Source organism: Podarcis tiliguerta (genome assembly GCF_965153285.1).
Source record: "Podarcis tiliguerta genome assembly, chromosome: 12".
In the NCBI taxonomy this organism is placed as follows: Eukaryota; Metazoa; Chordata; class Lepidosauria; order Squamata; family Lacertidae; genus Podarcis; species Podarcis tiliguerta.
This window is the reverse complement of record NC_139545.1, coordinates 33,203,233-33,220,025: the sequence shown is the minus strand read 5'-3', so window position 1 is coordinate 33,220,025 and position 16,793 is coordinate 33,203,233. Positions and strand designations below refer to the sequence as shown.

At 42.5% G+C, this 16,793-nt stretch overlaps 2 protein-coding genes across 2 annotated transcripts in view; one reads left to right on the top strand and one right to left on the bottom strand.

Moving 5' to 3' along the window:
• The window catches only part of HEPACAM2 (HEPACAM family member 2), a 33,507-nt gene extending 31,883 nt beyond the window's left edge, over positions 1–1,624 (bottom strand). Inside the window, 2 exon segments of the mRNA XM_083405485.1 lie at positions 1,127–1,171; positions 1,174–1,624. Of these exon segments, the coding sequence (XP_083261611.1) occupies positions 1,127–1,171; positions 1,174–1,195 (67 nt within the window). The 5' untranslated portion in view covers positions 1,196–1,624.
• A 1,314-nt stretch (positions 1,625–2,938) lies between these two features.
• Positions 2,939–16,793, top strand: part of VPS50 (VPS50 subunit of EARP/GARPII complex) — a 77,671-nt gene continuing 63,816 nt past the window's right edge. The window contains exons 1-2 of the mRNA XM_083405357.1: positions 2,939–3,092; positions 6,214–6,282. Coding sequence (XP_083261483.1) covers positions 3,060–3,092; positions 6,214–6,282 — 102 coding nt within the window. The 5' untranslated portion in view covers positions 2,939–3,059. The remainder of the gene's footprint in view (positions 3,093–6,213; positions 6,283–16,793) is intronic.

Sequence of the window (16,793 nt, the reverse complement as noted above, 5' to 3'; positions counted from 1 at the left end):
GCAAATGGTAAGCCTGAGGAACTATTGGAGATCCCCGCCCCCCTACAAAAAATTGTGAGATGGTTTCACTCCAGTTTCTCTGTCCACAAAGTAGAGAATTCTCATTGTCATTTGTGCCCAGCTCTCGTTATTTGGAAGAAGTTTATAAAAGTTTATAAAACCGAGAATTTTGGTGGCATGGTAAGCTTCCTCCCCTCCAGCTCCCTGTTCTACATCTAGTACAACACATATTGGACGTGAAATCAAGTAAATTATTACAAATCATAGCAAGATAAAATGTGCTAAATGTGTCATCTTTTGAAACCAAAACATCACAAATGGGATCAAGTTTGCAGTTTTTAATGGACTACATCAGACCTCACATGAGAAATGAAAGTAAAAAGCCAATTTAATCACAATGTATAAAAGTACATAAAATAGCCATAAAATTTATTTCATTCACAAGCACTGCAACATTTTAAAGTTCATTAATAATGATAATAAACATATTATCTTGCTGAATGCCCATCTTATTAATTTTTGTGTGTGGTGTTTTATGAAAAGCCATTCATTTTTAATGCTAAGTATACTTTTCTTTATACAAAAACCATAATGTCTTAGGCAGAAGGATCTATTGATAATACTGGGCCATTACATATGGAAAACTGAAAAGGAAACAACCTTATTTGCATGACGTATTTTTCAAAAAGGCAGTGAGAATAATTGAAACCTCAAATTTTCCTGCTGCTTTTCTAAGGCTCCACGAAAGATTCCGTATTACAGCACAGCCCACTCAGAAGTAAGATCCACTGCATTCAGTGGGGCTTACTCCCAGGTAAGTGGGTATAGGATTGCAGCCTTCCAGAGTGAAAACACCAAGATTGTCCCAACACTACCCACTGCAGTTAGTATCTACCTACCTACCTGCCTACCTACCCTTCTATATATTTCCAGTTTTTCTGTACAAATCATAATCGTTTGTAGGGTAAAAAAAAAATCCACATGGTTTGAAAACTGACAGTTCCTGGTTCTTTTATAATGGTAAAGTTACTAAAGTTAAAAGCATTCAAAAGTATGGAACTGAAACAAAACCTTACACCTGGATTAAATACGTATCAGAAGAAGAAGAAGAAATTTGAGATCTTACCTAAAAGCAGAACACAGATTTTGCATTGCAAGTCACAAAATGTGGTGCTAAAGGGCTCCATGAAAGCATCCTGTCTCATGCAAGCAGCCCTTTCTCTCTGGTGTGCATGTGAAGCCAGAGTTTGGTCCAGCAGCCGTGGGCCTTATTTGCTAGGGAAATCAGCAGTGAGTTTATCAGCCCCTACCCTGGCTTGCCTTAGGTGATTTGAATATGTGTATACAAAAGGCAGAGGGAGTGGGAACACCTGTTGGATTAGTGTTCGACATCTTCATTGCCTGTGACCCTAAGTTCCCCGCTCCGGTTATATTCACAGCAAACACAGAGCATGATAAATGGGGCATACAGAATGAATCACTCAACACTGATAAAAAATAAATGAGCTCAGAGCGGCACGCAGGTTACATTCACCTTCCTACAGCTGACAGCTAAACAGCTACCCGGAGGAATAACGTTTTGACTTGTGCATGCTCGTAAGTGTTAGAAATGGAAGTGTTTTGCCAGTTAGCTAGCTTATTCTGTTCAGAAATGGTCAGACATAATTGTTCCCCACGATATTATATAATAAACCTGCATGAAATCAGTTCTTAGCCCCAAAGGGGCTGTGTGTGTGTGCGTGTGCAAAAAGTATTCCTTTTAAACACATACTCTGGTTCATCTCTGTGCCAGCTCTGGGACATCATTATTCACTATAATATTAGATAATAAATGTTTTAGATTTGTTGTTAGCCCAAAGGGGGACCATGGAAGATTAATGTTAAAATATATGTGCCTCTTTCTATATTCCTATAGTTATCCTTGTGCAAAGGATTCTTGCCAGGCCCTACAACTTGTACCCGGACAGTCTACTCAACATGCAAGATCTCCTTTGGTAGCGTCAAGCCTAAAGTCAAGGGATATCTGCCCTGAACAAAGTACTATAGCAGGAATAAAAGTAATAGTTCAGCTTTCGGAAGAAATGTCGTTTTGGCCGGCGGGAGGCGCCGTTGTTTTGCACGGCAAGCCCAGCACCTTTGCGCTTCGCTGTGCCCGTCTCCCTCGCCCTCCGCCGCAACCTCAGAATTACAAGTTTGCGCGTTTGCTTTGGTCCCCTTTCGGTCTCTCACGAGACGGAAGTGACAGCTGTCAACCCACCAAAAATGGAGTGATTCGGGATTTAACGGTAGCTGTGATTGAGTCAGCCACCCCCCACCAAAGCGCAGCAGCAGCAAAGGAGGTCACCATTTTTCTAACGCAATTTTATGCGATTTTATCTAAGAAAAGCAAGACTTTGACGTGAAACTGTATTCTGGATTAGGGTTGGGAGGAATCAGAGTGAGTAATTTAAACAGATTTGCTGCAGTCTGAAGTTTGGGTTTTATGTACAGGGAATTTGTTACTCCAAGGCAACCCAACCTCAGCTCCATCTCTGACCCGAAATATTAAACATGATAAATATTAAACATTTCAGGGCCCCCATCCAAATAGGAGGATAGTGGAGTTTGTTGCAAGGCATTTTAATACGTTTAAACGAGAAAACAAACAAGCCCTGCTGCCCAGCTGCATCTACTAAAATCCCGATTGTTTTCTAGGGTCACCATTCATTTAACGTCGGGGGACGGAGACAGCCAGGAAGAAACCAGGAAGTTTCGTCTCCATGTATCAGATTGCCCCTCTAACTGTTTCTATCTCTATGCAGCTTCCTCCCTCCTGGAACGTCTACTCTTCGAGGTGAGCGGAGAGACGTCCCGCTGAGCGTGATGGGAGTTGTAGTGTATCTTACGTTTTCAGGTCCAGAGTGTGGGAAGGAGCGTGTCCTTCCTGGACTACCGATCCCATAATGCAACAGGAAAGCGAACGAGGGTATCACGTGACGTACAAAATGGCTTCCCTGTGTCGGAGGGAGCGGAGCGCGATGGGTGACAGGAGCTTGTGAAGCGGCCGGCGCTGCGTTGCCATGCAGAAGATTAAGTCTCTGATGACCCGACAGGTACCGCCGGGAGGGCAAGCGGGTCGGGGAGCGGAGGTTTTGCACGGGCGGCGAGGAAGGTGCGGCAAAGAGCGGAGCCGGCGGTGCCAAGGGCGGGTGGTGGGAGGGTCCCCGCGTCGTGGGAGGGTGGTCTTTGCGGTTGTAGGACAAGGCCAGAATCCCCGCAACTGAAAGGAAGGCTTTGGACGCAGGCGGCATTCGGGTGATAGGAATAAGCGGCAGGGTGGCCATGTGAATGTGTCGCATAAAGAAAGACACGGGAAACCATTAAAATACACGCGCCACAATTTCTGTGCGTGTTTTCTCCTCTGCAGGGAATCCTGTTGTCTTTTTAATTGGACTTGCCCATAAGGTGGTAGCCTCATTGGATTGTTGTGATGAATTTTCCTAGGGAAATTTCAGTGTGGGGGAGGGCAGGAATTCACAAGCATACAAGTGTCGAGTTTTCTTAGGGCTTCCGAGAGGGCAGGATGAACAGGGATGGGAACTTGCCATGCATTGGCGTTGTATCCATTGCTGGTCACATCCAGAGTAGATTGAAGAGCATGATGACTAAGGCCCTTCAGTTTCAAGTGGGTCTATGTCTGCTTTGAGTAAAAAATAGCTAGGTACTCTCCATTGCTTTCTTTTTGCCGAGAAGGATTTCTGAATGAATGGGACACATTATGGCAAGGAGTTGGTGAATGAAGGAGATAGGCATGGGCTTTCCTGAAAGAAAGGGGGAGCTACCGTCTTCTGGGCTGTCCACATTTTTTTGTTAATACATGCTTCCCAAATCCTTAGGCTTAGGGACTGACCTGGTCTTCAGATACATTTTCTGTTATCCGTGTGGACTGTGGGTTGGTCAGTTTGAGGTTTTCTCCCATCCATTGAATTCTATGGGTGATGTAATGGTATTGGTGTTTGGGAGCCATATGTACTTGTTAATTTCTTTTTCTGTGCTTGATGACAGAAGGAGCCATATGTTATCTGTGCAAGTAAAGCTGCCTTTAGGACCTACCAAGCTGGTGAACTCATACAATGAGGTTGTAGGTTTTCTGGGGAAGTGTAGCACAGAATGGGGAAACAGAGATGACAGTAATCTTTGTAAAACAGATGCTATTGTTTTTATGGTAATTTGTTTCATATGAGGTAGGTTTTTCTATAAAGGCACAATAAACATCAGAGGAAATCTCTTCTCTGGAGTGTGTGTGGACTGGGCTACATTGATCAACTTGCAAAATGTAATGCTCTGAAGGGATTGCAACTGCCCAATGATTTGTTCCCGGAAAGATCCCAGTTGAAAAAGAATAGAGCTATGCTTGCTTGGAGAAGCATGAGAGAAACATGTGGAATATCTCTGTGTGTCCACTCCTGATTTTGCTATTAAAGGGATGACATAGTATGTCCTCAGTACTTCAATGGATTAGGCTGCTCTCATTTTGCTTCTCAAAGTATATTGCTTTTCATATATATTTTAAATATATATATTAAATTTAAATACTATGGAGTTAGACAATAGAATTTATTTCAGTAAATGTTGTTTCTTTGTTCCTTGGGATCGGCCATTAATATATCTATTTTGTTAATGATTTGCTTTACACAGGCATCCCAAAACAATTTGCAATATAATAAAAACATATATAAAACAGTTAAACCGTGGAATATATAAAACAATTAAATTTACAGTTTAAAGCAATTATAGCACATAAGATCTTTTCAGATTCAATACAGATACCAGCTGGCATCAAGAAGGTTCCATGATTTAGAAGGTTTGTTGAAAAAGGAGCATATTTAGCAGGTGCTCAGTATGAGAATATAGATAATATAATGTATATAGAGAATATAATATTGAGAATAGGTAATAGAGAATATAATGGGATTTACAAAGGGTAGGTGTTGCCACACTAAAGGACATAGTGCAGAATGGACCCCCTAACAGAATGGTATCTGCAGAACACAGTGATTGGTATGTAGTGGGTGGGACAATTTTTTAGGTATTCAGGACTTAAACTGTATAGGGCCTTGTGCACCAGTACCATCACTTTGAATCTCGCCCAGTAACTTATTGGCAGCCAGTGCCATGTAGAAAGCATTTTGTCTTTTTTACACTTGTTATACCATTAGCTGCCTGATTAGGACAACAGAGCCCACTGTGTTTTCAAATAACTTTCAGGTGCAATATTGTTAAATGTATGACCTGGTACCATACATAGTCACTCGTTTCAGGAAATTGCAGAATCATGGAACTGTACAGTTGGAAGGGACTCCAAGAGCCCTCTAGTCCGACAACTGCAATGCAGGGCAGGAATCACAAATTGCAGTGGTTGAGATACAACTGTTCACAACTGGGATCTGAAGCCGGGGATGGGTGGTAAGGCAGCTTTCAGCCGCAAGGGAGGAGCAATATGGATGGGTTGTGGCAACCTTCTTCTGCCCCGAAAATGAACTAGTGGGACTGATAGAATGAAAATGGGGAGCTCCAGATTGGAAGCAGAGGGGAAAACAAATCAGACGCTCGTTTGATCCAGAGCTGCTGGAAGCAGGGAATGCCGCAGCACTGAACTCAGGTGAATCATAGAACTGTAGATGAGAAAGCGACCTCAAGGGTCATCAAGCCCAACCCCCGTAGTGCAGGAATCAAGTTATTTTCCTGCACAGTGCCAGTAAATCAACCTTCACAAGCCTAGTGCCCACTCGTTGTTTGACCACCAGTCCCAGCTAGAATGGCTGTGCTGGCAGGGGCTGATGTGAGTTGTAGTCCAAAATGTTCAGAGGGCACCAGGTTGGCAATGGCTGCAATAAATGGCTGACACACACATTCTCCTGCAAACTTATTTGTGGGTAATAATAATAATATATTTTTATTTATACCCCGCCCTCCCTGGCCAGAGCCGGGCTCAGGGTGGCTAACACCAGTAAAATTACAGTAAAAACCTAATAGGGGGGGGTGGGGAATCAATTTAAAATACAGATTAAAATGTAATTTAAAATGCAGCCTCATTTTAAAAGTAGCCCATGAATCAAAACCATAAGGGGAGGGAAACATAAGGGTCAGACTGAGTCCAAACCAAAGCATTTCTGAAGTATTTCTGTGGAGGTTGTGGACTGTATTACATAAGCTGTCTTTTCCTCCCTTAAGGGTCTGAAAAGTCCTCAGGAGAGTATTCATGATCTGAGCCCCCTGGAGAACTTCAGAATTCCAAGCAAGGTATGGTATATATATATATATAGTAGGTACTGTGAGCTATCATAGTTTCTGTCATTTTTTGTGCTCTTGTACTTGTGAATCGCTCCTTATTCAAACTGCAAAGTTAACTTATCACATTAATTGTTTGCAGTGGTGGCCTGTGGGCAGAATCTAGCCTATGGAAGGCTGCTAGCAGGCCCTGGTGTGCTTTGTGAGTCTTGGTTGTGTTTCCCACCATTTTGAAGTAAGGCCCTGCTATTGCCTGTTGCATTCTTTTTGATCGGTTTCATGCCAACTGAGCTCAGCAAGAGCTAAACTGGGGTGGAAAAGAGGAAGCAAACAGGGAGAATTGTGTGGTTTCTGGGCAACCATTCAAAGTGTCTCTTCTCGCTTCTGGGCTAGCAGGAAGTATTAGAAGATGTTTGGGTGGTTGTCCCTTATCCCTTCTGCCCCCTTGCCTGTTTTCCATTGTCTACACTATGATGTATATATCTGGTGGGTTGTGTAAGCCAGTGAAACAAGTTTCCCTATTAACTTAAAGGATGTATTAAATTCACTATTAAAGTCACTGGTAGCCTCTTTGAACTGTACATGCTTTATTTCTTATAATATTCCAGCAAAAGATACCTCTTTCAATTTAAGAGATGGGTTTTTGCTGTTGTCATTGTTTTGTGGTTCTCTTGGGCTTTGTTTGTGTCATTGTGTTAATGAGCAGTGAGCTTTCTTTAAAAAGAGATGTCCTTTAAACCGATGACAGTGTGTTCTCAGTTGTTTTTTTGTGCTCTGCCTCAGAGCTTGCAACAAACCACACCATACACTTGATGAATGAATAAACCTTCTGTGGCTGTTCATTCAAAGGAGGAAGTTAGATTGGGCAGGAATAGGACAGGAGGGGATGTTTCTTTTCAAATGTATCTCTCCCTGCCTCACAATTCTGAGATCATTAGTGTATAGACTTCTTCCATCCCCCACATTGAGAGATTATGTGGGATGAATAGGATTTTCTTTGTTTTGGCACCCAATTGGGTGATACTCTGTCTTTTAAGCATCAGGGGAAGATTGCTTTATTTGCTCAGTCTTTTGGAGCTCCAGTTTTTAGATCTTGATCTTTTGATTCTGTATTATGCAGAGGCTGTTTTAGTGCTCCTAGTCTCTGAATCATTTGATATTTATTTTTATTCTTATGTGAGTTGCTTAGAAAGTCCATGGATTATTGTGTGCGATACAAGTCTGTGCAGACAATACAAATAGATCCCTGATTCTATTTTTGATTTTTTTCGTGGGAGGAACAGAGGTTTCTCCTTTGCTTTATTCAATTGCTGTTTATTCAAAGGGTGTGTGTATGCAGTTTTACTTCTCAAATAATTTTTATTTGGTTTTACAAATTTAAAATTATAATAATACCACAACTAGTAAAAGGTAAAGGGACCCCTGACCATTAGGTCCAGTCGTGACCGACTCTGGGGTTGCGGCGCTCATCTCGCTCTATAGGCCGAGGGAGCCGGCGTTTGTCTGCAGACAGCTTCCGAGTCATGTGGCCAGCATGACTAAGCCGCTTCTGGAGAACCAGAGCAACGCACGGAAACGCCGTTTACCTTGTCACATACCACAACTACATCCACAATTAAAAGATTCCTCCGAACTTTTGGACTTCCCACCTTCCCCTGCATGGTTTCTGTTGTTAAACGTTTTCTACTGCATCTTTTTTTCAATAATCCCCTTTTTTTTATGACTCCTTTATGACCATATCTCTTGTTACATGACAAGTGTTATTGGAATCCTGTTAGTGTTTTCAGCTGCTTACAGTGGTCTCCAAGATAAAATTATAAAATTTTTACCCATTCCTTATTAAAGTTTTGATCTTCCTGGTTCCTGAGCTTTCCGGTCAGTTTTGCCATTTCAGCATAGTCCAACAATTTAATTTGCCATTCTTCTCGGGTAGGGACTTTATCTTCTTTCCATCTCTGGGCTGTGTGTGCAGTTTTCTTGCCAGGCATGCCCACTTCCAGAATACAGTGGTACCTCGGGTTACATATGCTTCAGGTTACATACGCTTCAGGTTAAAGACTCCGCTAACCCAGAAATATTACCTTGGGTTAAGAACTTCGCTTCAGGATGAGAACAGAAATCGTTCTCCAGCGGCGCAGTGGCAGCAGGAGACCCCATTAGCTAAAGTGGTGCTTCAGGTTAAGAACAGTTTCAGGTTAAGAACGGACCTCCGGAACGAATTAAGTACTTAACCCGAGGTACCACTGTACTCCACTGTTTTTCCATCTCCCAACAGGCACTCTGCATTCTGTGGTCACTTAGCACGATCAGTTCCCCTCCGCCTTCAATGTTTTTGTTTGTTTGTTTCTGTTTCTGTGAAAAGGATTCTTCCAAGCATGTTGATACGTCCTTTTTGATTCTCAGTGGGTCTGTTTTGGCCACAGCTCTGTTGGCACTCACCACCCATGTTGGCACTTAGAAGAATATGCAGTTTCTTCTGCTGTACCGTTGTGTGAGAGAATCTTCATGCCTGCCTGTGCAGAAATGAATACCTGAGTGAGCAAAGAGGGACACAGTTCAGTGGAAGGGTACATGGTGTGCCATGCATATTCAAGGTCTCATGTTCACTCTCCAGCAAAAGGTAGCTCTGTCTGAAATCTGGGGAAGCTGCTGTGAATTTTAATGAGCAGTAATGCGGTAGATGAACCACTGCCCTGACTGGGTATAATTTCTAAGTAGTCTGCGACTCCTTTAAAAAGGACATTCTGATACTCATTCCACTCTTTCCTGAAACCAACAAACATTTACCAGATTATGCAGAATTTTGCTGGATCGCAACAACTTGGCTTTTGCTGTCACCAGTTTTGATCTAGTATAAGTCTCATATGTAGACTGTACATTTGTTTCAGATATTTTCCCCTGCTTCTCATTTTTTTTTTAAAAGGCTCCCAAAGCATTGTGCAACAATCGGGAATAAGAAAAGGCCTTGCCCTCAGGTTTAGTAGCTAAAATACATGATGTGAAAGGCAAAAGGATTGGGAGGGAGGAGGAAAAAACTAAACTCAGCCACTGCTTCTAATTACAGTGTTCTTATTAGTGTTCTTTCCTGCAGGGAGGGCCAAAGCATACTCCCTTCAGCTAGTCCTTCTCTTGCTGATGGATGGAGCTAGGTTGGTCTCCCCATTTTTCACATTGTTTTCCTGTTTTTTTTCTTTATGTCTTTTGGCGTACAGATGCTATAGAGCCTGAGATGACCACACATTAAAATGTCATCATGATATCATGATCAAAAATGAGCTAAATCCTCTTTGGACTGTAGTAATTTGGGGCAGTGTATAAAGACCACAATTGTATTAATGGCTTCAGCCAGAAAAGAGAGAACCTTAACAGAAAATAAGAGGACTTTCCAAGAAAGCTTGAGCAAGAGTTTTTACTGTCTTTAATCTTCAAGGAATGGGAAGGACCTCCAGATGCTGCTAATACAACAACTCCCATCATGTCTGATCTTTTTGAAAAGAAGGGCCATAGCATAGTAATAGAGTACCTGCTTTGTAGATTCAATCTCCAGCATCTTCAGGTAGAACTGGGAGAGATATCCCTGCCTGAAATCCCGGAGAGCTTCTGCCAGTCAGTGTAGACAGTACTGAGCCAGATGGCCCAACGGTTTGACTCCCAGGTTCTGTGCCCCATTGGCCAGAGTCCACCAGCAGAAGGCAACTCCTCTCCAGCTCCTTGAATGTACACACAAATATGTTCCCCCTGCATTGCTGGGCCACTGTGTCCTTAACTTGTGATGGTGATGGTGGCTGATTCAAATAGGGAGCATAATGCTTGTTACTATCCATTTGCACAAGAATGCTCCTTAGGCTTTATCACACATTTGTTGCAGCAACTCATTCATGTTCAAAGGACAGTGGGAGGCAGGTTGCAGAAGTAGCTTGGCGAAGCCACCTGAACCCTCTGTTTTGTTGTTCCTTCATGCTAGTTAGGAATGTGGTTTGGGTTGTTGGGCTAGTTTGTTGTGTGGCCTTTAGTTAAAGAGGATGAGGCATGCTGAATTAAAGAAACTCTAGAGGCTCTCCAGATATAAAATCAACTTCCTTCCTTCCTTCCTTCCTTCCTTCCTTCCTTCCTTCCTTGGCTTTTCATACCTTTAATTTCAAAATTCTGCCTTGCTCATCATTGGTTGTTCTATTTTTCCCCATCTCCTTTTTTGTATGTGTGGTAGTGGTTTATCTATCACTTTTTATGTTATAGGATTAGACATCCTTTGTGTGTGTTTTTTTTAATAGTAAAGTTGCTCTGGAAGAAAATGCCCAGGATTGGATTGACAGGAAAATGTGTTAACTTAATCACCTGTTGGTTCTCGCTTTGGAGGACTTAGGAAATATGGATTTGTTAGGCAAATAAAAAGCACTTTGAGGTCATCAGTTTAGTTTTTTTAATTCAGAAAACCATAAGACTTCTGGCCGTACCAACAACATCCTCCTGGGCAGAACATGCAGACATTGCTAATCCACATTGCTAATGGTATCACTCCTTCAAGCAAGTGTTCTTGTCTGTAAATCACAGTTTCCCAGCACTTGGATTTCTAATTGTAGTTGATAGGGGGAAAGCCTCAGCTATTTTTGCTTCAGCAAGCATGACCCATGTTAATTCTTTCCTTTTCATGGGTTTCAGGAGTGTTGTGGTGGTTGTTTTTGTACCAGTCAAATAGTATCCATGGCAGGTTCACCGAGTCCACACTGTCTGTTGGACAATACTGACATCTTAGGATCTGTGAAGTCCATAGGCTTTCTGTGCAGAGAAAGCTGTTTTGAAAGGAGAATTATCAGCAAGTTGCCTGCAGAGTTTTGGAATTTGATCTCATATGAGACCTCTCTTTGAATGGGCTTAAAAGACACACCCACATTTATACTGTCGGTTTTAATTGTGCGTTTTTTGAGTACACTGGTTTTAATAGGACCATGCGATGCTGGGAATTCCTTTTTGTAGCTTGCACTGGTTTTAGTTACATTCTGCACTTGAAATTGTTATGGTATGGTGTTGTTCTTTATGGGAAAAAACTCCTTTGTAAAACGCATGTTTGAGTTTTAAACAAAAAATCAGTAAAAACTGTTGCCACCAGCTTCCGACATCTTTGCTTACTGCTAAGTCTTTTACCAAAAACAGGTATGGGCAAACTTTTGCCCCTCCAGATGTTGCTGACCTGCAGCTTCCATCAGCTCCAGCAAGCATGGCCAATAATTAGAGGTAGTGGGAATTGTAGTTCAGGAAAATCTGGAGACCTCTCTGTGTACCCAAGGAAGCTGGTGGTCAGAATCCCTGAGGATTGTTAATTAAATGCTTGCAGAGTTGGTTTAGATCAGAGGCAACCCTGTAAATCATAATGACTGTTTTGTTTACCTGCTCACCCATGAGGGTGTTAATATGTTGAGACATGAAAAAGCTAGCAATTAACACAGCAAAAAAAAGTGAGTCACTTTCATGAGTAGGCTGGGGACTGCGGAGGTAATTCAGTAGGATGGAAATCTACAATGGTGCTTTGAGGCTGAGCAGGAACGCGGACTTGCCGATCAGAAGGTCTGCGGTTCGAATCCCCGCGATGGGGTGAGCTCCCGCCTAGGGCTTGCCGATCAGAAGGTCGGCAGCTTGAATCCCTGCGATGGGGTGATCTCCCATTGCTCGGTCCCTGCTCCTGCCAACCTAGCAGTTCGAAAACACATCAAAGTGCAAGTAGATAAATAGGTACCGCTCTGGCGGGAAGGTAAATGGCGTTTCCGTGCACTGCTCTGGTTCGCCAGAAGCGGCTTAGTCATGCTGGCCACCTGACCCGGAAGCTGTACGCCGGCTCCCTCGGCCAATAAAGCGAGATGAGCGCCGCAACCCCAGAGTCGGTCACGACTGGACCTAATGGTCAGGGGTCCCTTTACCTTTACCTTTAGGAACGCAGCAGAAGGCATATCTGTGCCATTGTTGATGGATCAGTCTTCTAGGATAATTTCATACCTTCCTACTGAAAGGCTTGGTTTATGCTTGGGACTGTGTAGACTCCTCATTATTTTACCTATCCATCTTCAGTGCAGAGATGGGGAACAGGGATGCAGGGATCTTGTGCCCAACCTGGGGCTCAAAACCCACAACCCCAAGTAAGAGTCACAACTCCTATAATTTATGACTTTTGGCCATGCCGACTGCGGCTGATGGGAACTGGAGAGCAACAACACTGTTCTCCCACCCCTGATGTAGAGAAAGGTCAGGTGCATCCAGCAGCGTTCACAGCAGTTTGTGCAACTGTATGCATTCTCACAATTCTGAAGTTGCACATCATTCCGCTACCCCAAGATCTCTATCGCAAAGGCAAAACGACTCTAAGGGACTTATAAATGAAGAGGATCTCTGTTACGGTACATGTGGATACAGAAGGGGCTTCTGAGAATGGGACGAGGTAGCCCTGATGGTTCTTGAAGTGACACACAATTTGGGGGTTGCCTGTCCTTGAAAACATTGGCAAGCTCCAGTAGCTTGAGGGCCTAAAATAGTCAAACAGGCTCACTCAGTTGGACCTAGTGAATTATTCTTGTGTGATCCAGGGTAGCATTTTATTTTTTAAAAAATTGTGCCTGTGTTGACTTTCTAATCCTTAGGTTTATTAGGAAGCCCACAAGAATACCACACTTATTGTTTGGGTCATAATGCTGTACCTCAGAATGCCGATATTTTCCGCTCTCCCCAGCTCTCTCTATTACAAAGAAAAGCAACTTATTGTCATTGCACACGTTTTATTGTTCATGTCTCACTTTAAAGGCATTAAATATTTTTTGTTAACATGTTTTAACATGTTTATATTAAATCTAGATTTCTTTTTAAACCAAAGGGGAGAAAATACTTTTAAAACAAATAAAATCTAAATCTAATTACCGTAATAGTAAAAAACAAAAACCACCATAAAACAAATTTCTATCCACCTCAGTCACTGATGGATACATTTCATTAGCCACTATGCTAAATAGATATGTGTTAGATTTTGAAGAACCCCTGGGTGATAATTGGTTGGTTTTAGAAGGTGGCATTTTTTGTATCCTTTTGCCAGAATCAAGTGGATTTATTCATGGGCCATTGTTAAATTTGGGGGCACTTGTAGGATCTGTGGTCCATGGATTTTCACTCCACCAGATTTTTGAAAAATATATTAGGAGTTGATACCATGGAGCTATGTAGAAGCTTCCGTTCTGCAAAGTTGAACATCACCTTTGCTTTGTGTTAAGAAACCAAAATATTAGCATTGCTTTTTGAAATTGCAATTTCATAGATCGTCCACAAGATGGCACATTAATATAACTAATTGAGACAGCCAAAGTCTGAACTTGCACTCAGAATGTTTCAGAGGAGTATGTGTGTTTAATTCCTGAAACTTTAGATGATGCATAAAAAATAGATTCACATACCAGTTGGCAATTATATGAATTTGCTCTCCTGTTTTTATGTCTAGCGATGTGTAGTTGAATCAAAAGCACTTCTAAATCTTAACTCCCCCGCAATCAAGTTAAGCCCCCATTTCTTTGCAAATTCACCACTTGAATAGTTACAGTTCATTTAATTGTCCTCCTGGGCAATTTGCTGCTCAGTGTTTTCAGGGAGGGCGGACCATCTTGCTTGGCCCCATTTTTCTATTCTCCTCTGCCCCTCAGGTGTTTCTTATCTTTCCCTCCTTCTGCTAAGACCAGCCTCTCAGTCTTGACTCTGGTAGGCAGCATGAGAAAAAAGAGGTGCCTTCATGTTTCCTGACCAAGGATCAGGGAGAGGAGAAAATGAGATGTGTCAACATCCTTCCATTCAACAAAGAACATGTCTGGTTTCCTGGGGGTTTAGAAATACAGTGGTACCTTGGGTTAAGTACTTAATTTGTTCTGGAGGTCCGTTCTTAACCTGAAACTGTTCTTAACCTGAAGCACCACTTTAGCTAATGGGGCCTCCTGCTGCCGCCATGCTGCCAGAGCACGATTTCTGTTCTCATCCTGAAGCAAAGTTCTTAACCTGAGGTAATATTGCTGGGTTAGCGGAGTCTGTAACCTGAAGCGCATGTAACCTGAGGTACCACTGTAACTTCTGAGCTGTTTTTCTTGTTTCTGAGAGTTTCTGAGAGTTTCTGAGAGTTTTCTTGTTTCTGGGGTTTAGAAATGTAGTTTCCTTTGTTTAATGCTATTGAGGTATCTCCTGCAGATAGTACCCCAAGACTCTCTATGGTATAAGAGAACATGTTGTTAGGCCAATACCGTGAACTCTGTTATTTGCGCTAATATCAACACACAAGGCTGCAAAACAGGCAGTTGCATCTGCAGTTGGTCTACAGTTAAGACTTCAGTCTCAGGTGGGAAGTGAAAGCATTCAAGCAGGAAAGAGAAAGAGAAATTGTATAAGCGCAGTCTCCAACAACAGGAAAGTTACATTGGCATTGGAACTTTGTGGCCCAATTTATTATGATGGATAGATGGGTGTGCAAGCACTTTTGTTAAAAAAAATAGCAATGCCTTTGCACCCACTTTTTAACAGTAGGGAGAGAGATTATTTTGGGTATGGAGGTGTTTTGTTTTGCTGCTTTGGACAGAGCTGCATTTTCCATACCACCCGATGCCAGTGTTCGTGTTAGTGGGAGCAGACCACTTTGTGAGTTTGTACACTGCTTTTTTCCTTCTTTCCCTCCTGTTGTGAATCCCCTGCTTTAGAAAAAGTAGCAGCATGTAAACATTGTTCAAGTCCTCTTTTATTGTTCCTTTTAGCTTCTCTTTTCTGTTCAGTTAAGGATCCAATTGACTCTGTAATTCGCTCTTTATATTTTTGACTTCCTATATAGGAGTCTTGTAGTACATAGAATGGTCACGCCGTTCCATTTTGGTGCAAATGTTCAGGTTTTAGTGGCCCAATTCGTGTTTAACTTCCATGTGTAATTTAGTATGAATGCACAAATGGCCATATTCTCAGAGAGGAGATGGCGCCTGCCTTTTTCCTCTGGTTCTGCTGCCGCCATGCTATTTTTTGAGGCTGTTAATAGGACAAACCTTAACTGCAGCTTAGGTTCAGATATAAGGCTAAGTGAAACCATGACTTGGCTTACCGTATCATCACAGTAGCAAGAGAAAAATCAGACACAGTCTTGATGCATGCCGGGACAAAAACAAATAAATCTTAATTTCACATCTACTCTCGTGGGATCTGAACTGGTGGTGACTGACCAGGAATGAGACTTTGGGGTTATAGTGGATAGCTTGATGCTTTTGCAGTGTTCAGCAGCTGCAAAAAAGGAGGCAAATTCCATGCTAGGGATCATTAGGAAAGGAATTGAAAATAAAACTGCCAATATAATGCCATTATAGGTTGTGTCTGCATTTGGAATACTGTGTACTGGCCACCTCACTTCAAAAAGAATATGGTGAAGTTGGAAAAAGTTCAGAATAGGGCAACCAAAATGACCAAGGAGATGGAGCTTCTCTCCCCTGTGGTTTGCTTAGTGTTACATGTGAACTGATCGTTGTGCGATTGCTGCTTTCTGTCTACTTCTTGATTGGTTTCTCTTTGGTTAAGCTGTTAATTAGTCATGCACGGTGAGCTCAAGTTGAGAAATTAATGGAATAGCTTTTAGAGCAGTCAAATTAATGTTTTATGCAATCGTACTGTGGTGATTAGACTAGAGAAAATCTTATTTTTTTATTTCAGGCAGAGGTCTATTAAATATTCAGGTACTGTTAATTAAATCTGAGATGTTGTAGAACTATTATTCTGTTTTCAAGTAACATGTTGGATGTGTTCTGCAGCTGTGTGAAATTGAAAAGTGACAAATTAAATATCTCTGTGTCTCATAAAATATATTAAAACTATCCGCTAGCAACTTTACTGTTGCTCGGCGTAGAGGCTGCCGTACTAATGAGATATATAATTGTATGTGTAGGTGCACGGCCACATAATGATAGTGTTGGGAGCTGCTGAAATCGGCCCTCCATGTTCTGCTGGAAGATTAGCAGAATATCCCACTGTTTCATTTTGCCTTAATAGAGCAGGTCTATTTTTCTTAGGGGGACGCGGGTGGCGCTGTGGGTTAAAGCCTCAGTGCCTAGGGCTTGCTGATCAAAAGGTCGGCGGTTTGAATCCCGCGGCGGGGTTCGCTCCCGCTGTTCGGTCACAGCGCCTGCTAACCTAGCAGTTCAAAAGCACCCCTGGGTGCAAGTAGATAAATAGGGACCGCTTACTAGCGGGAAGGTAAACGGCGTTTCCGTGTGCGGCTCTGGCTCACCAGAGCAGTGATGTCACACTGGCCACGTGACCCGGAAGTGTCTTCGGACAGCGCTGGCCCTTGGCCTCTTTGAGTGAGATGGGCGCACAACCCTAGAGTCTGTCAAGACTGGCCCGTACGGGCAGGGGTACCTTTACCTTTTTTTATTTTTCTTAGGACAACAGAGAGCAGCAAATGTAGGGCCCCCCTTTCCCCCCCTTTTCTATTCATCATCATCATCATCATCAAACCTTTATTGGCATCACATACAAACATT